The sequence below is a fragment of the Lates calcarifer genome, linkage group LG23 (genome assembly GCF_001640805.2).
Source record: "Lates calcarifer isolate ASB-BC8 linkage group LG23, TLL_Latcal_v3, whole genome shotgun sequence".
Classification (NCBI taxonomy): Eukaryota; Metazoa; Chordata; class Actinopteri; family Centropomidae; genus Lates; species Lates calcarifer.
In genome coordinates this window covers 13724930-13752745 of record NC_066855.1, presented here as the reverse complement: position 1 = coordinate 13752745, position 27816 = coordinate 13724930, and the positions used below count along the sequence as shown (strand labels likewise).

At 39.6% G+C, this 27816-nt stretch overlaps 1 protein-coding gene across 1 annotated transcript; it reads left to right on the top strand.

Moving 5' to 3' along the window:
• LOC108882805 (melanopsin-A) lies at positions 1-22768 on the top strand. Its single transcript, XM_018675527.2, has 11 exons — positions 1-464; positions 6985-7121; positions 7325-7458; positions 10835-11038; positions 13249-13420; positions 13867-14028; positions 14954-15061; positions 15629-15800; positions 15920-16111; positions 17743-17814; positions 19549-22768. Exons 1-11 carry the CDS (start codon positions 342-344, stop codon positions 19747-19749), a joined length of 1677 nt encoding a protein of 558 aa, XP_018531043.1. The 5' UTR covers positions 1-341; the 3' UTR covers positions 19750-22768.
• The last annotated feature ends 5048 nt before the right edge of the window (positions 22769-27816 follow it).

Below are 27816 nucleotides of genomic sequence, written 5' to 3'. Positions count from 1 at the left end.
CTAAAGTTAAACACACAAACAGAACAGTGGCCATTTCTATCTGTGCACACAAACGCAGACCTACTGACACACTCAGAGGCATCCCCAGAGCTGGGATTGGACAGAGGGAGAGAGAGAGAGTGAGAGTATGAGAGAGAGAGAGAGCACTTCTTTCCCACCCATCCACAGCTGCTGTAATACCAGTGGTCCTGTCAGAGTGGGATATGAGAGCAGGGAGGCGATGACGACTGGCCACTTAGACTCCTAGACCACCTCATCTAGACTCAACACCTCTCACGTTCACTTCTCTCTCTCTCTCACACACACACAACCTCTTCTCACTAACCACCCGTGGACCGGGGATGGATTCTAGGCTGTTGATTGGACCGGGGATCCCCACACCGGACCCGACCGCTCGGGCACCCTGGAACATCAGCTCCATCAGTCCGTACCGGCTCATGGAGCTGTCTCCAGTCGCTACAGCTGTAAGTCCCCCGCTCCCACTCATTTCATCCTCTTCTTCTTCTTCCTCTCTCGTCTTGTTTTTTTTCCCCTCTGGTTTATTTTGGTTGCTTGAAGGAATACCCCTTGGTGTGACTGGAGAACTTCTGTGCGCCGCAGCGATGCGTAACGGCGGCAAGATCCGATTCCAGAGCAGCCAAATACCACCTCGCCACATCTGGCAAAACAAGCGAAGAAACTACCATTGGTTGGTTTTCACTCCCCCATACTCGCTCCTCATTCACAAAATCTGAGAAATACAGTACGAGGGAGATGTGAACGAGCGAGATGTTAACTCTGTGAATGAACGAATCTCACCAGCCTCCCCCGCTGCGCATCTGCGCTCCGCTCATTCAGCACCTGGTCCTGAATGAGCCCGGTTTATCTCTGGTGTTTCCTCAGCTTGTGTTATTGGAGAAATGTTAAAGACTGCTGTAGCGGGAGAAAGTGTGCATCTTTTTTGTGTCGCTGTCTGTGAGCGTGACAAAATGGAATTCATGCATTTTAGTCTCATTATTGCTCATAATTATCTTAATTTGTGGTGAGTTTAAGGACTTCATCCCCTGTAATCCTGCAACATTTCTTTTGGCTGCACCAAATTGCGTTGATCTGTCCCAATCTTATCCTATATGACTATATTTGTACTCCAGTCCAGATGTGTGGTTACCAGCAGAAAGAATGTTTTCATAACCAAGTCTCATAGATGAATCAGATCTGTCTCCCTCTCTGCCTGAGTGTAGGGCTAGTTTACGAATAGCCTTCAGGGAAATCCTTTTACACAGATGTGTAGCAGTGTATCCACCTCTGTACTGTAAGAGAATATACAGTATAAAAGAAAATACTCTGCTTTAACTCTGCCCCCCAGGAGCCCTGACAGACATTGAGTTTGATTTGACTGAGTAACAGCTGTTTGAAAGATGTACTGAGAAACACATGGGTTGCACCACTTTGGCAAATATGGTTCAACAAGTGTGAATGGTTCGGTTTGGATTCTGACTTTGAAGTTCAGACCTGCAGGCTTCGGTCTCTGTAGCTTTTGTGGTCAGGGCTTCATGGTGGGAGTGCTGGGAAAGCTGATACTGAAGTAGTGCCTGAGGGCAGCTTCTACTGAGACAGATGGAATCTCCAACTCCAGAATAGTGGTTTTCATTTAAAAACTCTAGGTATTCTCCCTCTCTCTCTCTACTAAACTCTCTTTACCCGCTGTTTGTTGCTCTTTCTCTCTTACAACTATCTAAGCTACAATCTCTGCTCAATTATAAAGCAATATGGGTCCACTTCATGAATTCTGGATGCACACACATTTGTGCAAGGGAGTGACCGTAACATGAAAATGATGTGTCATTGACTGCTGATGTGATAGTGTGTGTGTGTGTGTGTGTGTGTGTGTGTGTGTGTGCATATGGATTTGACAACAAGTTGCCAACAAGTCCTCAAAACCTGAATGACCATTGTGCAAGACACAGATAAAGCAGGTGTCTATGTGCGTGTGGGTGGGTGGCCTTTTGCTATCTAGTCCTCTGACTGCTCTGCAGTTGATTAGTGTGTGCTCGCTGATAAACAAATGAGTTGGCCTCTAAAGGTGGAGGTAACCATTTATTTGCCAACTTGGTGATTCACTGATTAAAGACTTGCTCCTGACATGTAGCAGATTCAGTGGATGAGTAATCAGCTGTGCAGTGAGTGTAGCATTTATCAATACTGTTCAGTCTCTGGACAACTAAAGAAAAGGTAGCATTAGTTTTTGATTGGTCGTTAGCATTCAGTAGATAAGAGTAACAGAGCAGTGTAATAGTTATGTCAATTAAGTATGAAGTCAGTTTAACATGTGAGCAAGCAAACTCGTCATCATTCACTTTGCTGTTCTTTTCTCAGTTTTTAACTCCAGATTGTTTCCTAATAAGCGGTTTGTTAAAATGTATCAGCTGCCATCCTCATAGTGGATATCTTGATGCTGGACAATATAGTTGAAATCAATAACAAAATATTTTATACATATGCAACGTCATATTAAATGCCGCTGTTAAATACTACATGTGACGAAACTCTTCAGTCCAATAACAAAAATCCAACATTATATCTGATAATGTTGTTACTTTTTAAATGCATTTTGTCAGTACATGACGTTATGTCTGAGTTAGTGTAAGTTTTCCATGTTTAAATAAGTGTAACATAGTGCTGGGTTTGTTCTTTATGGAGTTCTCTGGCTCTTTAAATGATAAATATCACTTTGTGTATTAACATTGACAACAGAATTTAGTTAAACAATAACCCAATATGAGGATATAATCATAGTGTGATTCCACTGAATGACAATATATTAAAAGTTAGAGGATCATATCTGAAAAAAAGTACATTTCACAACTGCAATGAATGGAAATGATGCATGCAATGACATTTACTACAGAAATACTTTCATCAGAGGTGTCTGGTTATCCTGGCTGGGTACTATCCCAGGCAGAGGATAGAATTCCTGCTGCCCATAGCACAGAACTGAATTATCATCTATACTGCTTTTTATATGCAAGTGAAGCTCTTCATTTACTGTTAATGCTCAATCACTGAGTCACACGGCTCTCTGTGGTAATATGATACCCAAGTGGTTACAGACTTAGATAATGAAGACTTGTTTCTAATGGAAAATACACTTCTCCACTATAAATGAACCATTGCACTGATTGTGAGTATGATAATCCTGCCACCAGAGGTATTTTTTATTTAAAGTGTAGCCCCCTTGAATATGTTTATAGGATAAGTCTTAGCTGTTACACACTGATTTAGTTTTCTGTGTTTTGTATATGGACACTAATCGGTGTGTACACATATGCTGCCTGTAAACAAAAAGCCTTTACAACTACAGTACATGTATGTGTAAGCGTTCAAACACACACACACGTGCATAACTATGCCTGTATGTGCAAGCATGTGAGTTAAATTCAGATTTGACTCCCACAATGGGTGTTTAATTCTCTTCCTCTAATCTTTGTCTTCTGTCTCTCCCAGTTTGTTCTTTGCCTGCTCTAAATTGCTGTGCATTAGACAGCCACAGAACCATTTACATTTAAATTACTTGCTCTCCAATGATAAACACAAAAACCCAGAGATGACACCACTGTGACTTTAGTACGTGCTCACACACGTAGGTTACAGAGCCATGTTACCACCCACTATTTCAGTCTTTAAATCTCCCTCACAAACAACTTCCGTGCCACGTTGCTCACTGTGACTCTCCTTCCACCTTGCCATGCAATCACCATTAATCTGGCCTCTGAGCCGCTCAAGCAGCAAGACAGGTGCCATGAGAGGAAGCAGGAGGAAGGAAAGGAGTGATACACAGATTTAGGGAACAGAGGAATGGACGTGAATGAGGGAATTTATAGGGATTGGGATTGAACAGTGACAGATGAGAAAGAGATCCAGCAGGGAGAGTGGACAGAGAAAAACAGAAACATGGCTGGGATAGAAACTTCATTCCTTCAAGGAGGGAGGAAGAGACCTTGACTGTGATCCACCCCATCACCAGTGACAGTGTCAGACTGGATCTAAGTGTGTTTACATTCCACACACACACACACACACACACACACACACACACACACACACACACACACACACGCACACCACATCTGTATTCCACCTTCACTGTACCAGTCTTTCAGTAACACATCCCCATGACCTTTTCACTCATTTGCTTACATAACCACTCCATCACTTTTCACTGTACTATTCAAATGTCCCTCTTTTAGTAACAGGAGCTTGTGACTCTGCGGGAAAGTGGGACTGCTGAAACAGATGTTGGACACACATATAGTACAAGTGCAGGCGCAGAAAAACACACACATGCACGCTAAAATGTGGAAGCCAGGATTAATGAAAGGATGTGTGTGTGTGTGTGTGTGTGTGTGTGTGTGTGTGTGTGATCTAGTTGAACACTGGACGGCTAGGGAAGATTTAGTTTAGTGAAAATTGTGTGTGAGTGCATGTGTTCCTGTATCTGTGTGTGTGCACATGCTTGAAAGAAACACAGTAAGAGACAAAAGGAAAGTGTTAATGCAAGAGAGTGTGTCAGGATTCCTGAAATGAATTCTCAAGTGGGGCTGTGCGCTCTGAGGTGCAGCGGCTTCTCATACGCAAAATATTGGTGTCAAGTGGAAACCTGTCCCTGACAAAGAAGTCTGCTTTTATGGATTTCCAAAAACAAACATTGTATTTTTAGGTTTATTAATATTTAGTCTTTTTCTGGGAAAGCATCCTAAAAAATCAAAGTGGTAAAACTTCAGGAAAGTGGGGAAAGATGCATAAAACACATTGTTTGTCATATGGAGTGCACAATATTTGTTATATTTAATACTTGCATTGCTGACATCCATGCTTTATCACTTACAGGCCTCTTCTTCACTGCATAGATTACAGTGATTCAGACAGTCTAGGTTTCATATGTCACACACCTTACAAACCAATCCTGGGGTGGGGCAAAAGAAATCTGGAACCTCCAGTGCAAAGCAGTCTTGTCATCAAAGAGGGCAAGAGTTTGTATTAGCACAACCACTAACGCTGTGTCAGCCACTGCCAGTTACGAGCTAACTAGCGAACAGACAACATAAACAAACGCAAGATGGAAACTACTCGCAGCATTCTGATACGTCTGCTAGCCACTAATTTAGCTGCACAACAGACTCCTCATCTGAATCAGGGTCTATCTGCTGCTCAAACATGCACAGATGGAAACTTTTTAACTCTCTAAATGTTTGGGATTGCTGCAATGCAGTTTTAGAAAACAGTCTGCACTATCAATTCACAGTTATAAGGAGTCACTACAGATGCTTTTATATCTGACAACATATGAGTTGTCTGACTGTAGCAACTCTGGACAAGCTACAATATGAGAACACTGTTTACAAAGTGTTCCACAGTTTGCAAGAAAGGAGTGGTATAATCTAATGTCGTAAGAGTTTCATCATTATTTTTTACAGCAGATGCTCAGTGACTGTCGTACATTTGTTCATAACACAGTATTCCTCCACCGTTCTATTGCTTGTTTTACTTAACTGAAGAACAGAAAAACATCTTCAGCCTCTGCTTTTTGGTTTAACTCTGCTCATGAGTCATTGTTTCATTTGTTAAACTGTTGTGTAAATGTGAATTTTTAAACTCTAGCAGTTACAGACACTGTAAGCCAATGCAAGCTGTGCCAGAGGCCTTGTAGAGTTTCTTTGTTGCTGACAGAGGTCGATAGTCATCAATCTCTAGATGACCTTCAAAATAGAAATAGCTACTGGAGCATAAAGCATGGATAGATGCTTTCATCTTCTCTCAGCTCCTCAAACAAGATTAACTGTTGAATTGTTCAGAGCGGGTACTTATGTACAGTAGGTCTGCAGCTCTGTTTATGACAGAGGACGTGATGGCTGGAACACAGATTCAATCTGAAAGATCTCTGTCTTTTCTTCAGGATCATTTCACCAGGACTTAAAATTACAAGGGAAAATGGAGAATTAAAAGAGGAACTGGCAAAGAAACTATTATTGTGCTCAGGATAATGAGCCTACTATTAAATGCAAAACAAGAAAAGGAAAAAAAAAGTAAGCACTGAAATGACAAATTGATATTGTGAAATAGCACTTTGAGAATAAAATGTGAAATTTAAAAATGGAAAAAAATGGAAAATAGAGAAGTTTAATGTGACCATTTAAATGCAAAATCCTAAAGTGAGATGTGTAACTGAAAAGGAAAATGCAGACGTGAAAATTCAAAAGAGAAAATGAATTATTAATTATTAAGATATAACATTTTTAAAATTCCCATTTTCCATTTGGTATTTTCATTTGTTTGAGTTGTATGTAAATTAGTTGAGTTGAGCTGTGGCTGAAACAGTTGCCTTTCCACAATACTAATTTGTCATTTGAATATCAAATTTTCTTTTTCATGTTCCTTTCTGTATCCTGAGTACTAAGATCATAATCATTTAATGCCATTTTTTTCTTTAATTTTCCATTTTTTCTTTTAATTCTAGGGTAAAATGATCTGTCATGCTTTCTGAGCCCTACCAAAACCAATCAGACTATAAGTGATTCATTATCAATACCACTTATAGATAATGGCTGGAGTTGGGGATCCCTGTACGGATCGCCAGTTCATCACAGGGCACATATAAAGACAATCCAACACCTATGGGAAATCTAAAGTCTCCAATTAAAATAATTGGAAACTCTAGAGATATATTTAGACTGTGGGCGGGTCGAACTGCCCGAAAGGAATCCACACAGGCCCAGGGAGAACATGTAAACTCCACACAGAAAAGCCCCAAGTGAACTGGCACTTGAACCCAGAACCTTCTTGCTGTGAGATGAGTGATCAAGTCTCCATCCCAGTCCTCATTTTAAATCAGAATGTTTTTGGATTTAAATCAGATTGTTTTTGGATTCTACTACTATCCATTTATGACTTGATATCATGATTCTCTGATTCATGAATAATTGATCCTTCTTGTTTATCTGTTGCCAGGGTTCCACAGTTCCAAGCCACCCATTTCCAACAGTCGACGTCCCAGACCACGCTCACTACACCATTGGTGTGGTCATTCTGGTTGTGGGGATCACAGGCATGCTGGGAAACTTCCTGGTCATATACGCTTTCTGCAGGTACTGTATTATTTGCACTTAGGCTCCAGGTTTTAAATAAATGACCTTCATTAAACTTATTCAGCACCACATTTTTGTAAACCTGTGATAATATATGTGATAATGAGATGTCTGTTTTAATCATAGTCATAGTTAATGACAATATTTCAACAGCTGCGTGTGTGTGTGTGTGTGTGTGTGTGTGTGTGTGTGTGTGTGTGTAGGAGCCGGAGCTTACGGACGCCGTCAAACATTTTCATCATTAACCTGGCAGTCACAGACTTCCTCATGTGTCTCACCCAGACGCCCATCTTCTTCATCACCAGCATGCACAAGCGATGGATCTTTGGAAAGAAAGGTAACACATGCACATACACAGTTTGGCATTTAAACATCATCACATAACTTGTCTTATATTTAAAAATGCTGCACAAAGCCTCTAACACAACAACTATCCTAAACACAGACTCATGATACTTTACACACTCTTTTACATGTGTGTGCGCCTGGAGACATCATTAACAATGGACACACAATTCTATAGGGGCCTGTGTTGTTTCCCTAGCCTTTTGAGTGTGACCTACAGTTCAATTAAGATTCCACACACACTCACAAAACCTGCCTCCCTCTATCATCCTTTTCTGCCACGGTGGAGAAAGCAGCACCCGCGGCTTACTCTGCAGTATCCAAGTTCCATCGATCATAAAGTGCAAGCAAGAATGCATGTCGGTAGCATGTTTTACATGAGCGCATTTGTGGTGTGGGTGGGTTTGCACTACTGTGTGTGTTTTACCCAAGCGTGCAACCTATTGGGAGCAGAGATAGAGAGGTAGTAAAAGAGGCTCCTTACTCCACTGATCAAACACTGATAGTTGGAACGCTGTGTTTTCCTTCAGGAGTTGTCCTGACCTTGATGAAGGCAGCCAATCGCTGTCAGATCTGAAGCTCAATGGCAGTTACTGCAAAAGGCCTCTTGATTTTTTTTTTCCTAACCACTACCATCCCCCCAAACACCTAGAAAACCTGTCTGTCTTTGTCTGTGTATCCTTTTCAAAAGACAAAGGGAGATGCACATAATAAGAGAAGACAAACATAAACGAGGTAAATGAAAAGCACAAAGCAAATGCCAGCTGAGCTTCGCATTTTATTTGTGTTTATTTTACTAGAATTCATAGGACTCAAGACTCCCCATGCATTCTAATGATGAGGGTTTCTAGCAGCAGGTATGGTAAAGTTGGATCTGTCAGTCTGTTGGTTGAACACTTTTATTGTGGAGGGAACAGTCTGGACAATTGCTAGATAGTAATTTGGTGCAAGACATTCATCGTCCCCAACGGATGAATTCTGATGATGCTGTTGATCCTCTGCTTTTTGTCCCTGTGGCGCCATCACCAGGACTCGGGACAGCCAATCAGAGCTTTAAAGCTTGCTTCCTAGCTAGCTTCCTAGCTTTAATGTGTAAAGCAAGTTGTGGTTGTTCAGGAAATGTGTGTGTGTGTGGGGGGGGGGGGATTAACTCTTTTTGGGAAAGTTGATGAAAACTGATATGCAAGGAAATTCATTCCAACAAACATCTGATGAAGCCAAATGCAGGTTTCTATACATTAAAATTTTCCACCTGCTAATTATTAAAGTGACTTTTTTCCCCCAAAAATTTCTGCATTTCCATTTAATTTATGTACATGAAACCAGGAGAATGGAAATGCATTTATTAACAGTGTGTCCTAGAGAGATTTGCTCCCAACACATTCATTGTACGACCTTATTAAACAATCTTTCCATATCTGAGATGTTTTACTCATTATCTTGACTTGACCACGATGCAGTAAACTTTGCTGTTACAACAAAACGCCCCAAGACTTTAAAATATTGTTCGTCTCCAGAGAACATCTGCTGTTCCTTGGGAGCCAATCTGGAGTTTCATTAGTTTCAGTAACTTAACAAGGGCTGTCAAACACACACAGACAGTCGGGGCGACAGACACACAGGCATATACATACATATGTAATTTACTGAGTGGTATTTGTTTGAGTTTTCTCACACAAGCGACACACTTCAGATTTTGTCTTGTGCTTGGATGTGATGACTTGGTGCTGTTACTACATGATGTGTGACAGGTTAGTGGTAATCACACACCCGGCCTAAGGGACAACAGCTGATAGAGTGAAGATTGAATGTGTGTATTTTGTCAGTGTGTTGTTTGTCTCTGTGTACATATGCTCGCACTTCTGTAAGTGTACATGAATGTGTGTATCAGATTTCTTCATACATTATGGATACATTCAGAATAATAGTCGGCTGTATCAAGAACAGCACTTTACATTATGGAACGAGAAGAGACACGTTTGAAGTCTCTCATGCAGTCTCTGAGTGAAACCATGCACAGCATGTAATAGTTTCATTACTGTGTGTTCAACATGTATTAAATATTTAAACATGAATACAGTATGCTATTTGTAGATTCCACATTTTCCCAGTCCTTGCTCCTGTTAACCCACATAATCTTTGATCTTGCTGCTATTTCCCTTCACCTGACACACCAGCTCATCCTTCACCTTGGGCTCCTCTCCTCCATCCTCTACCTCATTTTCCCGTCCTTTCCTATCCAAGTACCTCCTGTTAATTATTCCATATTTTCCAATTCCCTCTGTTTATCCTGTTTCTCCTTGCCTCTACTGTCCTCTTTCCTTCCTTCGATCCTCCCTTCATTTTTTAAGCTCCCGTTTTTCCTTCTCTTTTTCCCTACCCTCTCCCATCTGCTTAATTCAATTGAAATGGGCTTTGTTGCAACAAAACACAAAATAACTATGTGTGCCAAAGTATGGAATATAGTTGAGACTGATTTTTTATCGACCAAAACATTAATAGTGAAAAGAAATTTAATTTGGAGATGCCTAACAAGTCTGAAAACAAGCTTGGCAGATATTCCAGAGGCTTCAATTGGCTGTGAACAATGGCTAATTACATACTAAGTTGATTTGGAAGAAATGCGCTTGGAAAAGACATGTGATATATATAAAGACAAAAGGTCCCACCACAAAACAAAGCAGTTTGAAAACTTAATCAGCTTTGTAATTTTATAATTTCCTCATCACTACTGGGGAAAAAATATGTAAAGTCTAACCAGAGCTTGGTGCTAGGAAAAAGGTCATTTTGTGCTAATGTATTCACATCATACAGACATATTTAATATTCTACTCCTTTGATAATACATCTAAGGGATCACAACTGGGAATCAATTTTTCCCAAAGTGCGATACATCAGACATGACAGTGTTAGTGTCTTAAAATTGTTAAACAGGCAATGTAATCTTAGTATGTAAGTATGTGGTTAGCATGCACATACAGCTAACAAGTGTTAATTCTGACATGTTGGTGGCAGGGATTGAAATGTCAATAGGGTTTTTCATCTTTTTTCCTCTTTTTACATGATATGTTTGAACAAAAGCATTAATTGGAATGCATTATGTGTGGAGGACTGTCCTACAAACCTCAGAATGAACCAACTATTTTCCGATATGATACTAATGAAATATAAAATGACCTGACATGGCAGAGAAGTAACCACTTGACAAACCAGAACAGAAATGCATTCAAAACTTAATTATAAGATTAAATACACAATCAGCTGCAGTACTTCTAGCTGTAGTTCAAGAGCTGCAGGAACTACTGCCAGGAAATGAATTTATCCTGACAGCTACAGTCATTAACAACATCCTACCTCTCCTCCTACAGGTTGTGAGTTGTATGCCTTCTGTGGAGCATTGTTTGGTATCTGCAGCATGATGACACTGATGGTGATTGCGGTGGACCGGTACGTGGTGATCACCAGGCCTCTGGCCTCCCTTGGGGCGATGTCTCGCTGGAAAGCCCTGAGCATTGTTGCAGTTGCCTGGGTCTACTCCATGGGCTGGAGCCTACCCCCATTCTTTGGCTGGAGTGAGTACAACTACACTCAGCGACCTGGAAGCAGAGTCATTATTGATCAGCATGATTCCTCTGAGGGATTTAGTTTGTTGAGCTCTGTCTTAGTACTTCTCTCTCACTGTTTTTATTTGTGTCTGCATCTCAAATTCCTGCTGAAAGGTATACTACTATGTCAAGTAGATCTTGCTTTTCTCTTTTGTCAACATGCCACATACATTTAATATAAAATCAGCTATCAGAACTCAGATCACCTCATGCTTACATGTAGCTGACATTACAACAGCCCGGCAACATTTGAAGAGGTCATGGAGTCTTCCTCTCCTACTAGCTTTACAAGTCTACTTTGTTGTGTCTGCTCCCAAATGGGAATGAACTGAGCAGCTGTAACTCAGTAATAGGAACTCTCCACTCTCAAACATTCAGACACATGTCTGCACAGGGTTTAAATTATGGATGGACTAGTGAGCTCAACAAAACACACTGACTGGGACCAGAGTACAAGGAGAGAAATCACATATATATGCACTTTCCTTTATTGCACATTTGTGTAGGTCATCAAGTTTCTGGAGATTGTGACTGTCATGGGGAAGCACAACTGAGTGCCAGCTGCATAAAAATTCAGCAGTGTTATGTCTTTGTATAATGTTACTGAGTGGCACCATGTAGACAGAGAACAGTAAAGGACCAAGCATAGAGCCCTGGTGAACGCCAATAGCAATTATGAACTAAACCAATTTAAAACTGACCATAAGATACCGACCCTGTTGTCCATAAATGGGCTCTACAATCTAAGTAGACTCCATATAATCTATTATAGGACAAGGAAAACATATGTTATATATACATACAATAAAGATATAATGTAACCATTATTTTAAAAAGGTATGGATTACCATCATTTTCTTGTGGTAATCTAGTATCTAGCCATTAGGTTAGGTTTCTGTAATATATTACATTTGTTCATATATTCACATATTGTGTATGTGAAACTGCATTAGACACTTATACTGTCAAGTCAAGTCAATTTTATTTATATAGCGCAACTCACAACAGAAGTTATCTATACTGGTAGTTCTTATTGACGTTCTGCCACCCTGCAGCTGCTCTGCTGTAGTGGCTGTTTTCCACTAAAAATTCTCAGGGTTTGGAGCCTCCACCACAACAACAGCTTAACACAACATGTAATAAAAGTGACGTATGGTTCTTCGTGTCTTGAAAAGAAATTGTGTTTTTTAAGCCTGCAGTTGTATGATATTTATAACTCAATATGTCGGGATGTGTATGGCTAGTTATGATCTATAATGTGTAAGTGAAGACACAATGGTGTGTCATTTTTTGTTTTCTTTTGTGTGAAATGAAGGATGCAGCCCCATATAGAAAAACCCTGTGGTTTGCATACCAAATACTAACAACCAGGGAGCGCTCCAACTGCTTTCTCTGATGGATTTTGCACTTGGACCACAGGTCCATAGTAATATATTAAAGCCCAAGCTTGAGAGGTGATATTACATATAAGACGATACAGCATATATATTACACATTCTACAAAACAGTTGTAGTCCAACAATCAATTGTAGGTGCTACAGACTTTATGTTTTTCAAAAGCAGACTACAGCTTCAAAATGTGTTATTACAAATTTCATCAAATTGACACAAGTTGTGTTTAGTCATGTTATTTTCTTTCTATTATTTGTATTCTTGCTGAGAATTCAAAAAAAGACAACTGATACTGCTTTAATGTCTGTACACTAAATATGAGGCAACATCCTGCAGCTTGGTTAGCTTATCTTAGCATAAGGAAATAGAAGAAAAAAGCTAGGCTGGCTCTGTTAAATCCGCCAATCACCACCTTCTAAAGTTCACCAATTAACACATCATATCCTGTTCGTTTAATAGGTACTATTTCTAGACTGGGCTTGGTGAAGAACTACAGCTTGTATTTGCTATGGACCAACATGATAAAGCCCAACATCTGTCTGTCAAACAAGGTACAATGTGAAGTTCATTTCTGCCTAGGGTTGTCGTAAGGAGATCACACACTCGGAGGACAGCTGTCAGGACAGATGTGTTAGAGTGTGTTAGTGTTAGTGATATTAGAAATGAAAGCAGTTTGAGGTTTTTCATAGTGAAGAAGCAGGGAGCTGTACAATCCAGAAGCTCACATATAAATAGATAATGTCAGCTTGAAAACCAGCCACTAAAGTGTGTATGTTCTCTCACAGGTGCCTATGTCCCAGAGGGTCTGATGACGTCTTGCTCCTGGGATTATATGACATTTACCCCCTCTGTCCGCTCCTACACCATGCTGCTCTTTACCTTCGTCTTCTTCATCCCTCTCTTTATCATCATCTTCTGCTACTGCTGCATCTTCAGAGCCATCCGACACACAACGCGGTTAGCTCACACACACACGCACGCACACACACACACACACACACTGTTTATGTTTAGTCATGCCCCCTACATGTATGTATTCACTCTTGTAACACATACTGCCACACACCCTGATGAAGACATGAGTGTCAGATACGTTGCTCCATGTGTGTTGGTACTGATGCCTTGTTGATTAATGACATGTCTGGGCTTGTCTATCGATTTCCACTCATGTCTCGCTCAGCCTGAACACTAATGCTGCCTGTGCGAGTGATGTTGGCAATGATGGTGATGATGAAATTGTGTGTGAGTGCACGCAAATACAGTGTATGTCAAAGAACAGAGCTGTCAAACTTAATTACAAGAAAATAAAAATACAATAAACGCCCTCTTTGTCCAAAATTACCAATTATACTGAAAACAAATCTAACCTTTCTAACTATGGTAAGTGTGTCTGTGTTTGACAGAGCGATAACAAAGATCAACTGTGAGCGCACCAGAGACTCTGCAAAGAGGTTCCACAAGATGAAGAGTGAATGGAAGATGGCCAAGATCGCACTCATTGTCATCTTGCTGTTTGTCATTTCCTGGGCCCCTTACTCCTGTGCAGCCCTCACTGCATTTGCTGGGTAGGTGTGTATGTGTGTGTACTTTACCAACAACTGCTACAGAGACAACCTCATGATGTCTAAACCTCTACGTAAGAACAGAAAACTGTCAGTGCACTATATTTTTGTGGGGGGTGGTTTACAGTTTTAAAGTAGTGCTGATACTTAGTGATTAGCCATGTTATTGAAGCTGAATTTTTGTGAAAATTGTACTTAAAGGGTCATTTCACCCAATTCACACAAAAAAACAAAAAAGTTTTTTACTTCTCTCTAGTAGTATCTAACAGCTTAAATACATTTGGTATTGCTGACCCAGATTTTGAGATATCCCTCCAGGGAAACTAATTTAATTTGTTCTGCTCACAGCATCAGAAACTAAACTAAAATTATATTAGCATGGCTGTAATTAATATGTTTATTTAAACAAAGAATCACATGACTACTTGAATGTGAAAGTGGTCCTTCAGTGTGATGATTATCATCTTATCGCCAGACTTTCCAATTCTCCCTCAGTTCTGTGCAGCTTTTTAATGACTTTTCGATCATTGTTTTTACTGTGCACAACTTAACCACCCTGACTTGGCACCCTCTTCCACATAATGAGCAAGGTCACCGCTGCTGTGGATCATTTTCTCAAACAGTGCAATTTTCATTCAACTGAAACAGAAATACCACAAAAGTTACTAACTTAAAACTTTCTGTATAATCACTCAGAGTTGAACTGTGCATGCAGGCAACAAGAGATGTTTAACTCATCTCTTACCTTAGGCCACAAATGTACTAATCACCTCTCATATAAGGCACTCTTTGTCTCTACTAAACCCATACGAGGCAACACACCCACCACCGCCCTTGTCACACGAATGTGTCTCATTTCCTTCTCTCATTATTCTTCCTTTCACCAACATCTGTCCCTGCTGTTCGCCCTCTCTCTTCTCTCTCTCAGGTATGCTGACTTGCTGACTCCCTATATGAACTCTGTTCCTGCTGTGATCGCCAAAGCATCTGCTATCCACAACCCCATCATATACGCTATTACACATCCAAAATACAGGTAGGATTCACACTCGAATGTTGAGTTTCATAAACAGTAGATGAAATTAATGGCGTAGATGTAACATTATGCTCGATTTACCATTTATCCATTTACCATCTCCATCCAATTTTCCATTTTTGCTACAACATCTCTGGCATGTCCGTCCAGATAGACCATGTTGTGTGCTGTAAAGGTCAGACTGTAAAATGCCTTGAGGCAAATTAATTTTATTGATTAGGTAATATACATAAAGTTGACTTGACTTAAGAATGTACCGCAGCTATGCCATACCCTACGGCAGCTACATGTATAAGTTCAGTAACTATACCACAACTAACTCACACTGTAAATCTAACTGTAAAGGAGCAGAGCCTCACAACCAGCTGGGGGACTTTTCTGTTTCCTCTTCTTGGCAACACAGACAATGTTAGAGCTGGGGGTCACTGGCTTTAATGTGCTTATAGAAATCTCTTTTGGACTAATTCAGCTCAACATCCAGGGATGTCAGGGGTCATCACGCTTCGCCATCATCTAATAAAATTGATCTGATTATGGCTATGATTTTTTTTCCCCCCATGCTCTCAGGTCTGCACTCAGCAGGTATATTCCCTACCTCGGGGTGTTGCTGTGCGTTACTGGCAGAGACCGTTTCAGCAGCAGCAGCTTCCAGTCCACCCGGCGATCAACCCTCACCAGCCAATCAGAGAGCAAATGCCCCGGCAAGCCCCGCCAGTCCTCCCACTCTGATAGTGAATCAGTGAGTGTACCTCATATCTAATATGGTATGTCTCTGTCTTACACTTCCCATGACAAATGCTATGAATTACGAGTTGCTGATCTTAGTCTTGTGTGTCTGTAATTTTTTTGTTGTCTTAGGCTCGATTCTCAGACACTGAAGAGGACTACTCATCTCGGATGCCTGTTGCTCGTCAGTTGTCCAGTGATGTAAAACAGGTGCGCCCCACCAGCCAGAGGTTGAAGGTGAGAGGTTACCACACAGGAGACTTTGAGAGAACTGCTGCCCACAACCCCACTGACCCAGCCATATGTCACCTCTCTCAGATCAATGTGAGTATGGAGGCCTGGTTTATGTCAACATACTCTTATATTCATATTTTAATATCAACTAGTATGTATTACGCTGAAGATTTATTTGTCAGAAAGTCATATATTTCTAACTTTACTGCTTTCTGTATCATCAGACTGAGATAGAGTGTCAGTAAGGGCTCAGTTTAAACTTTCTCACATTAGCATTATGATGTTTTTGAATGGAGGTTTTGCTTCTGTTTTGTCATTACGTCAAGTCCAATCTGAATCCTCTGCCCCTAAATATGAGAAGTGAGGTCATGTTGTTTTTACATCTTGTTCAAGTCAATAGATGTCATGTTTATGTTTGGTATTTCATGGCAAGTAGCTCTCTGAGGTTGGTTGGAGCTCTCTTAAAATCCAGGCTCCTCAGGGTTATGAACAGGACTCCTTAGCGTGTAATCTGATTATTACATTCTAAGGCTGAATGGCATTACTTTGGGATTCTAGTGTATCAGTATTACTTGTTCCTCTGGAGCCTGGTTTAAACAGTTTTGTCTCAGTTTTTTAAAATGTATGAATACACATAAATTAAAGTTCCAGCAGCAATAACATATGTTGAACCATGGACTTGTTAAAAATATAAAAAAGGAAAGAAATTTTAATATATCCACTCTGCAAGTTGCGGTTTGGTGAAAGCCAACACTCTTTATAGGAGTGATTCATGCTGTCGGGCCAATGAAAAGTAACAGGTCATCCTATGTGGGACATCCAATATATGGAGCATTTCCTCTCTGTAATCATCTTATTTCACAGAAAAAAACAGACTAGTAACCCACATGGGCGCACATATGCAAACACATGCATGCAGGCGTATTACCATGCAGGTCAGGTTCATTGAGAACTCCATTACACAGGGTCCAAAAACTAATCCAGTGGTAATCCTGCGAGTTTCAGACTTAATCCACAGCTTGCATGGCAGGACCCCATGTTTCAACATACTGCGATTGTTGGCAGATGAAGATGGCAGATTCTCTAGGAGTCTCTGACCCCCATCTGCTTCCATTTCTGCACAGAGCAGAGGATATATTTACTTTTACTTTTATTTATACCTCCTTGAGATCTTGCAAACACTCTGATCCAGTCATGTAAAATGACACAAAATGTACTTTTACTGATGTATTTTGCAGTGTGATTTGTTACATTTAATCTTCATCTTGACTGATTTTTGTGTCAAAATTATTTTTACTACAATATTGCCTAGTTATTTTCTTTACTGAAGTTTATTTTTCTACCATAGGGTACCTCTGAAGTACTTTTAATGCCTGAAACTTTTAGACTTAAGGGACTTGTTTGAGGTTTTAGGAAAATATGCTCATTTGCTTCCTTGCTAAGAGTTAGATGGGGAAATCGATACCACTCTCATGTCTTTACGCTAATATGAAGCTACAGCTAGCATTCTCAGTGCTAATCATATTGCTGTCACTGGAATGATGGGAAAAAACAACATGACATACTTTTCAAGTGAAATACTCCTTTATATGAAAGGTCCATTATTGAATCCCAGCATAAAAGTTGCTGTGTTTCGTAAGAGTGTGACCTAGAGGCCCAGGCAGTAGAAAAGATCTTTTGAGTGTAACTAACACTAAATGGCTGTGTTTATGTGTGTTCAGACTCTGACAGAGCCTGAAGACATCTCCATGTCGGACATCAGCCTGCAGCCTGCCAGTCATCTGCCTGCTACTGTAAGAGTCCACCAATCATCTGCCTCTGGCTCTGTGCAGTATATGTGGCATCTGGGTTTTTTTGTATTGAGAAAATCGACAAATCCCTTGAAAATATGAAAGCAACAGCAAATTTATCTGACTAACAACTATTGTCTGAGTAAAAAAAAAAAAAAAAACGAACGCGTAACGTGTTTTTACCTACAGCCATATTTGGTCTGCACATTGCTAATATTTAAATTCTTTGTTCATTTTGGTCTTATCGAGGGATTTGTCGGTGATAATAACCAGATAGAATTGCTCCAGCCTTTTTCTTTAGCTTATTATTTTCCATCTGTCTAGCTCAGGTGTTGTAGTCACTTGTGTTTTAGGACTATTTAAAGGGGTATGTCACCCATTCAGCATTGCTCAGTGACGCAACCACATTTAAAATAACTTACTGCAAATAAATATGAACTTGAACAGAACAGCTGAACAAGCAGCTTTAAAAGTAACTGTAAAGTAATGTGAAATGGTTGGCATATCTCTTCCTTATTTCCCCCCTGCTCATTCCAGTCCATCTGATCAACTGTGCTCCCATCCCAGCTTCATTCATTCCCTGCTGCTCTGCCATCAATTTTTATCAAACTTTGAGGAAAATCAAAAGCTTATAAGCTTCGACTTTCGACCCTCTGCTCTCAATTTCACATCCAATCCTCATGTCTGTGCAACCAAGTGACTGTGTTAGATGTTTTGGATTCCTCTACTGTCAATACAAAAGTGTGAAAGTCATCTAAAGCTATAAAGACAGACTAACTGTGCTCCACAAACAATATCGATTGACTGTTCTTGACAGATAAAAAGAAAACTGAAGAATCATCCAAGTTAAAAAGAAAGACTTACTTCCAAAGGGAAATCATAAAGTTTTTAGGTACACTTAATCTAATCTGTTCAATCTGTTTACCAACTCTGAAAAAGCTACTGATTGTTCAACAAATGACTTAATTTCTCAGTTTAATGTGAAACGATTCTTCTGTTAAGAAGAAACACCATGAAACCTAAAAATCTGATAACATCCTGATTGTGTCATTTCTGGACATGGTCAGTTTTACTGCATGTGCAAAAATAAGTCAGTCTTAAAGGATAAATCCAGGTTATTACAACTTCAGGTTTATTTATATAGCTTTAGTCAGTGATGAATACATTGTACTCACCAAAGTGATCAAAGGCTAGCAGTCTGGCTGTTCACTCCCACTTCCAGTGCTTACAGTAAGCTGAGCTAATCAGCTTCATATTCAAGAGACAGATATGAAAGTGTATTGATCCTCTTATCCTATTCCCAGCAAGAATGCAAATAAGCATGCTTCCAATATTGTCAAATTATTCTTTTAATTTGGTGAGTGCAATAAAATTTTTACTGATTAAAAGTTTGGCCAAAATCTCAAAAATGAGACCCAAGTTGTAATCAAACAGAAAATCTACACTCAGCTAGAGAACTATGCTCCTGTTGTGCAAGGGCATTGTGGGAGAGTCATTCATCAATCCAGCCAATCAATGCCTTTGATCAGCTGGGACTATTTCATGTCTTGCGCTGGCAGGTTAAGTGGAGGAGAGCTGCATTGATCCAAATCAGAGCAACAGTTAATAAAACTTCATTCTCTCCCTTGACCTTCTCCCCTCTGCACTTTTCTTTCACACAAACATCCAACCACCTACAGTACTCACTCTCAGTCACAGTACCTGAGCATCTAACTCTTTCTCTTCCTGCCCACACAGCTGGATAACGTGGTTGAGGAGTTGGGGCCAAGGACTACGTGTAAAACAACACCATCTGTCATTGTCACCTCCATATCGAGCCCGTCTATACTGCACAGCCCCCCAGGTTTTCATGGTATCCACAAACTGACCAAAACTTACAGCCCAGTTGCCAAGGAGCCCCTTGATGTAGCCAGGCTGGAGACAACAATATTACAATGAACAGCTGGAGAAAAGTGCAATGACTGCATGATTGTATGAGTGTGTGTGGAAGTGTGCTTGTCTTTTAGCATTTCCCTTAATGGGACTTTTCTGTACTAGCATGCTGTTTGCTAGTTACAGTAACTCAAAACCAGAGCATGCTCTTTTTATTTTATTTTAAATTTTTTTGCATACACTGTGTGAGTATGTCAGCGTGAATGCCCAGTAAAATTTAAATACATGTGTGCATATTTGCATACATATACTGTATGTGTTTTTACTGTTTCTGACATATCGTGATCGTTGAAGATGGTTTATCCCGGAGCTGCAGGCAACAAATTAGCCTTAATAAACACAGTGTAAAAGGTTTTATCTCTACGATTGGGATTCATTTAAATTTTATCGATTCCTCATTCAGATTCTTCTCATATAATTTGAGTTGAAAAAATCAAAATATATTTACTAATGACAATGCATTTAAAAAGTTTTTGGCTTTTTTATCTTGCCGTACATTAATTTAATATTTGCTATTAAAAACTTGTTTCTGCTCCTTGATTTAGGTGTGGTACCATTAGCTGTTTCTGGGGCATTGCGACTACAACTAGGAATATCAAAAATGCTTTAAATTATTTTTGCACATTGTTTATGTGCCACATATTAAAACACTGTACGTTAATGTATATGTAACTACCAGACAGGTTCTCATTACCCAGCCTGAAGTGTTTTTCTTTTTTCTACTATACTTGAGGAATTGAGAATACACTATAAATACTGATATTAAAGGTGCATTAAGCGATACTTTTTATAATGGCCTTGAATCAAATGACTCCTGGTTGCGTATAAGGACTTGTGACACCACCGATACCACTGATAATGCAGATTTACACCACTTTGAGCTCATTGTTTTGGTTCTCAAAACTAAAACTAAAACCATGTTTAGGTTATAAAACTGTGACGAGCTACCAGCACAGGAGTTAGCACAAGCTAACTGCTCCTACAGAATGTGAAATGTCAGACAAAGTTAACAAGTAACTGGTGAAGAAAGTTTAATATTTAGTAACCCTAAGAGAGACACGTGCTTTTCTCAGGAGGTGGTGGATGACATCTTATCTAAAATGACAGTGGGTACTGGTGGTACATTTAACAGGTGGTAGATAGGCAAGTGAGGAGTTTGTTTATGCTTTTGTCCCCCACATATGAAATTTATTCAGACAGCCCACCCATGTAGACTTTTTTTCCCTCTGTTTATTTTTCTATTTATTATTTGAAAAATTAGTCTGCTTGGAAACCTGCTGAAAGTTTAGCATGTATTTCTGGGGTGATGCACTTATCTATAAATGCCAACAGTTGAACAAGAGTCCGCTTGTGAATGTGAATACTGATTCACAATTTAAATACAGTAAAACACTATTAATATTGTATGTTAGTTACTAGAAACTGACTAGTCATTCCAGCCTTTCTGTCCTGAAGTGGTAAACAAACATTTAATGCAGCTTTAATACGAGGCATTTTACTTCTAAACTGGATAAACAGATACACATACACATACATGCAACAGAGAGGATAAAAATATTTTGTTTCCCCTCTGACTCTTTGTCAATGATTTTTCCAGTCCTGGTGACATGAAGTATCACAGATCAGACAGATCGGGTCCCAAATGTGTCATAACACCACAGTACATCACCCAATACTGTGTGAGCATGTGAGTGAGAGTATGAGTGTGTGTCCACAGTGAAGAACTGGACTCAGTACTGTAATTCAGGATTCCTCTTGATGCCATACCTTGCTGTGATATCTAGTATCAGATAAACAGGAGACAGTGTGCTAAACAACTTCACTGTTTTTATAAGTATGGTTTCAGGGTTGTTATCACAGACCTCATCGTAGACAGATGTACAGAAACACCTCAACAACTGCTTTTCACCAACTTTTTCAATGAACATCACTTTTCCAAAGCTGTTTTTTTTCTCCGCTTCAGTGTGTTGCTGTTCCCTTTCAGATTCCTAAAATTGCTGCATTATTGACAATGATTGTAATAACTCTTATCCTCACATGTTGAAATAAATCTGACACACTGTGGTCATTTTTGTGTTTGTTAAAAGATAAACGGTTACTAAATATGAAAATCTTTAAGTTAATATGGCAACAAAAGTTGATACATTCCCACTGTTGCTTATTTGCCCTCCTGTTTCCATCAATGAATGTACAAAATTATAAATGTGTAAAATGTTATGGATAAAATTTTGGTATAATGACAGAACAGAAATGAATATTAAAAACTTTTAAAATTAAAATTCCGCTTTAATGAAGTGATTGTTTTTGTTTTTGTTTTGTTTTTTTGAAGTGATGGTTTCATGTTGATTTTGTTTGTACAAATTGTTTTGTGTTGTTTTTATTTATTTTTCTAAATAAAATGTTGCTAAATTCAACTTTTGGGTGTTTCTCTATCTCTTTGGTGTTGCTTGAGTAAGCCATGAATTAATGCAAGGACCGCAACTAATGATAATTTTCACTATGGATTAATTAATATTGTTTTTAGGTTAGGGTTAAGGGTTTATAGTTAGAAACATGACAAAATGGGCAGACTGGATATAAGCAGTATTACAAAATGGGATGGGCTGGGTCTCTAAAATAATTGTCAACATTGGTGATTAAAGGAATGATGTTTGATGCTGAACAGCTGTTAATGCTAACATTGGCTATGTAGCAAGAGCAAAAGCTTTCATATAGCACCTTTAAGGAGTTTGGTGTGTTGACCTTTGGTGTGGTCATACACCATTACAATTTACAAAGTCCAGTCAAGTTATTTACTCAATCAAACAGTCCAAACTCCACATGGATTCAGAAAATTCTTATGTCTCAAAAACTGGAACCAATGAATGCTTAAAATAGCTTAAATGGCTGATCAGCTATCTAATATTTAGGCACTTAAATTTATGTTGATCAACTGTGTAATTAATAATTTCAGCTATACATATCTCATACATATCTAAATTACACCATCTACTTTTGCATTTCAGTGCTCTCTAGTAGTCAAAACAAAAAAAGATTTTTAACCTTTAGTGGATGAAAAATTAAACATCATCTTGCTTTGCTCGCATATCACATGCACACTCCAGATACATTCATGTGCACCAACATAATCATTGTGATTACTGCAGCTCCCAATGCATTATCTGTCTATCAGTGTCAGCCAACTGATATTTTCATAAATGTCTGGGCCAGTTTCCTGAATGGAATAGATCCATCCGGCATAGCAGATAAAAGCTGGAACATCCTGATGTCAGATAACAGAGTAGCATCATTGTAGGTCATATCTGTCATCTGTCCAATATGTCAGAGAGCAGATATGATGCATAATAGTTCTGCATGCTGTTTGACCTGGATAGGCCTCCCTGCAGAACTATGGTGCCCTGCAGAGGTGAGAGTTGGTACTCGATTTGCATAAGTAGAGAGTGCAAGTGGGTGAGAGAGACTGATTTAGAGTAATCTGTCATTCCCATCCATTAACATCTGCATTTTCTCTCACTCCCACATTCAAGTTTACTTTAGTGACATGATTTACAATGTCAGTACAATGATTACACATTTGTGGGTAAGAAAAAAAAGCAGGAGGAATAATTAATATCCTTTACTAAATTAAAAGTAGCAATACTACAATGTAAAAATACTCAATTATGAGTTCTGCATTGAAAATGTCACTTAAGTGAAAGTAAGGAATAGCAAAATTGACTTTGAATATAAAAAGTATCAACAGAGGTAGTTCAAACTATGCAATATACTGTTGGGTAGTTTAATCTATAACAATGCATCGTATTCTATCAACTCTTTATATATTTTGTGTGTCATATCTTAACAAGTAAGCACAGCTGTCAGATAAATACTACAATGCCCTGCTAGCAAGCCTTCTTGCACGCACAGTGAAACCTTTACAGATGGTCCAGAATGATGTGGCATGTTTGGTCTTTGATCAGCCTAAAGGGCACATGTCACTCTGCTGGTCACTGACCTCCATTGGCTATCTACCTGCCCGAATCAAATTTAAGTCACTAATGCTTCCCTACATAGCGATCTCTGGGTTTGTATCCATCTACTTGAACTCAGTAATACAGGTTTATGCTCCTTTTCGGCTACTACAATCTCCCAAGGAATGTACCATTCCCATTTCTACACACAATTCAGTCTCAGTGTAGATTGTTCTCGTTTGTGGTTCCCCAATGGTGGAACAAACTACCAAACACTGTCAGAGAAGGAATGGCCCTCATTATCCTCAAGAACCTCTTGAAGACTTATTTGTTGCAAGAACACCTCTCCTCCTAACACCTCAAAACACCCTAACATGCTAAAATAGCACTTACTGAGCACTTCTCTCTCCATGCACTTTGTCTCACTGAACAGATTCAGTACTTAATCCTTATTCAAAGTCTCCTTCTGGACTGAAGCTTGAGTGTCATGCCTTTGGATGGATCTACCAAATGAGTAAACATAAATGTACTTGATGAAATGTACTTAGTTACATGCCTCTGGAAAAAAAAGACAAAAAAATGGTATGGAAATTATACAGTGGTGGAAAAAAGTTTTCAGACACCCCATGCATTTGTGAAATATTACATTAAGTCTCTTAACTCTTAGGTCTTCAAGTGCAATTTCTTTTAGTACTGTCACTGCCAAAATACTAAACAAATCCTAAAAAAGCCATTAAAAACTTAAAATTGATTGGTTCCATAAAAATACATAAGAAATTTTGGGTATTGGGTCATTTTGGTACCAGTGATCCACTAATGAAGGTCATGCTTTTTATTAAAAGACACAATTTTTGATGCCGTGCTCCGTATCTATACAAAACCAGCACATTTGAGAGTTCTTCAGAGACAAAAATGGCTAAAACAAGGAACCTAACACAGGAAACATGCCTGAAGATACAGATTCTCAGCCAGGAAGTGTACAGCTGCCGCCAGATAGCCAGATAGTGCAGATGCAGTCCTTCAGCAGTTGGATACACTCTGCAGAAATACAGACAAATCAACAGCTTGGAAGACAAACCGAGATCTGGGCGTCCAACTGTTTCTTCAGCAAGAAATAACCTGATCTGCATGTGCAGAGAAAACCGCCAAATGACATTATAGGAGCTTCAGCAGCAGTGGTCAAACCAAACTGGTGTCCGGTGTTCCACCCGCACTGTACATGGCCGACTTATAGATCATGGCTTAAGGTCCCACAAGGCTCAAGAAGCCCCTGATCAATGAGAGACAGAGGTTAGCTCAGCGTCATTGGGCCCAAGCAACTGGACAGCCAGGAATTGGAAGAATATTCTGTGGTCAGATGAGTCCAGTTTCCAGCTTTATTCTCTGATAATGTGAGGGTACGCAGAAGGCCAGGCAAAGCATTATCTCCAGCACGTACAGTATCTACTGTCAAGCATGGTGGAGGCAGTATCATGGTTTGGGGATGCATGAGTGCTACTGGTGTTGGTCATCTCACTGTCTGTGATGGCACATTGAACTCTGCCAAGTATTGTGCCATTCTCGAAACCCACATGCTCCCTTCTGCACGTGCACTGTTCCATCAAGGTCAAAACTGGATGTTTCAACAAGATAATGTCCCTTGCCACACATCCAGGGCCAGTAGAACTTGGCTGCAGGAGCACTGTATCCAGGTCTTAGAGTGGCCTGCTCAATCCCGCTCAATCCCATTGAAAATCTGTGGTGGATTATCAAAAGGTCTGTTTCAAAGCATAAACACATTCTCTGTTATTTGTTGACTTTGATACAGACAATGTTGAAAACTGATGTATTGAAACTGTCAAGAATTTAGTTTTGTTAGTTTTTCTTGTAAACAATAAATAAAAAAAACATCATTTGTATTTGTTGTGTCTGTCTAATGCAGCCATACCTTTTGAAACACAAAAAAGATTTTTCCCCAAACATTTCATAATATTCGAGATTGTGTAAAATTTTAAGGGTGTCCAAAAACTTTTTTCCATCACTGTATTGTAAAAAAAAAAAAACAAGATGAGATGGGACAAAGTGCAGTTTAATAATCAAACGGAATTATGAAAACCATGGAAGAAAAGAAGGTTTGCTGGTTTTTCTTCAAGCTCTCACATATATTTCTGCTTCCTTGGCAATGTGTTTTGTTTTCCCTCAAAGTAAATATTGAATTTTGTTGTGGTATACAACTTGCCTCTGATGTGTAGCTCTCTTTCTCTAAAGTGTGTTCAATCTCTTTGAAACCTGCATGAGGTCATGTTACATTAGCAGGCTTGCTTGCTCTTTGGTGGCCACCCCTGTGTATGTGTGTACACATGTGCATTCGAGCGTATGTGTGAAGAGAAGATGACACAAAAGACCATCAGAGAAACGAATTTCCACTGAGTGCATTTGCTCACGTGAGTGTGTATAATTGTGAGTGAGAGAAATGACTGCAAGTGTGTGATCCTGATTAATTTCCCCATCCCCGTGGGGAAACTTAAGCTTCAATGCACTGTAGATTAGTCTTAATTAAAAATACATGTGAATAAATATGCAGCTCAGGGAAGCAAAAACAATAAATAAGTACATGAGCCTATGACGCATGACACAAAGTAATCTCATTCAGTCCACTCATCCCAAACACAAGTATGTTCCCTAACATTGAGGACATACTGCACAACCCCTGTTGCCAAGAACATATTATTTTTTGGTGTGAAGACGCTTGACTGCCATGTGAATAAATTAGCAGGTTAGTTTACACTGAGAAATCATCTACCAGAGGATGTCTTCTTTCTTCCACTTTTTTTAATCTCAAAGGATACAAACACCAAACTCCTGATTACAAATACCGTAAAGAAGCCCCAGTCCTAATGGTCGAGTTTGACTTCCATCCTTCAGGCTGCTGCCAGAAGTTGCCCCAGACAAAGAAGCATGACTCTCTTTGCTAGATCAGTGAACCCCCTGAAAGTCACAGTAGGAATTTCTTTTCTGAAATTCTTACCTCACTATAGATGTAGCATCTATTATAACTGATAGAAGCACTGCAGCTTCAAATCCCATGTGGTTAAACAGTGCTCTTTTGGCTAATTAGAGCAGTACAGAGTCCAGCCACACTACCATATTCAGATAACAATACCTACAAATCTCCTAATCTAAGCCTTGGCATAAAAACAAAAACACTTCCTAACATGTGAACCTATTCTTTAAACTCCAAAATCCCTAGTAAATGAGTGTCATCAGTATAGACCTTTAGGCATTGATAAGCACTTGAGTGGTAGGCTGGCTATGCTGCTCATACTCACTTACTGCCAGATCAAAAACGCTCTCTAAAGTCTGGTGTTCAGTTTCACAATGGTGCACTGACCTCTCACTTTCAAGATACATGTGATTTCATAAGAATATTCAGACGCTATTTTTTTTAAAACGCAACAAGTGTCACCAGCTATTAAACAATGCCTGAATCTGCTGTGTGGGTTCATTTAACCCTAACAGCTGTGCTAATTGAATTGCTCCCAAACACTCACTCTCTCTCTCTCTCTCACACACACACACACACACAGGACCAGCAGCTACATCAGTTTGGTGGGGGTGTTTCTAGGGGAATTGGCACTGAGTAATTTGTTGCTTCCTGTCTTGAGCAGAAAAGAGAGAGAGACTGAAAAGCAAATGACATCAGTGTACAGAACCTGATTACGGATAATAGGGTGTTAGCAGCATGAACTGATAGCACAGAGAGAGAGAGAGAGAGAGATAGAGAGAGAGAATGTGTTGCAGTAAGAGGGGTCTATATTGGCGATGTGAATCGGCAGTGAAGCATTCTGGGGCCTCGTGTTACAGGCCTTATAAGGGCCAGGGCCCCTGTGTCTCTGCTCGCCTCTGCTATTCTTAGGCTGTCTGTCCCTCACCCTCAGCAACCCTGCAGGCAAGAAACTCTTCTCCATCTTAATACCTAGTTTAATATTGATTTTTTAAAATTTTCACTTTCTCTGTGTTGAGGTTTGTTGAGAGTTTCTCATTTCAGGAAAAGAACTTGAGGTGGTTTTTCAGGTCATATCTCAGCTGGGCTCTTCACTCTCCTTTTGTGTGTGTCCACGCGTGTGTATCTGTGTGCATTTGT

Bases quoted from the DNA above. Each gene is read 5' to 3' on its own strand.
- LOC108882805 (XM_018675527.2), top strand. From the start codon at position 342: ATGGATTCTAGGCTGTTGATTGGACCGGGGATCCCCACACCGGACCCG. The intron at 465-6,984 runs GTAAGTCCCCCG...ATCTGTTGCCAG, and splicing joins TGTCTCCAGTCGCTACAGCT to GGTTCCACAGTTCCAAGCCA. The intron at 7,459-10,834 runs GTAACACATGCA...CTCCTCCTACAG, and splicing joins ATGGATCTTTGGAAAGAAAG to GTTGTGAGTTGTATGCCTTC.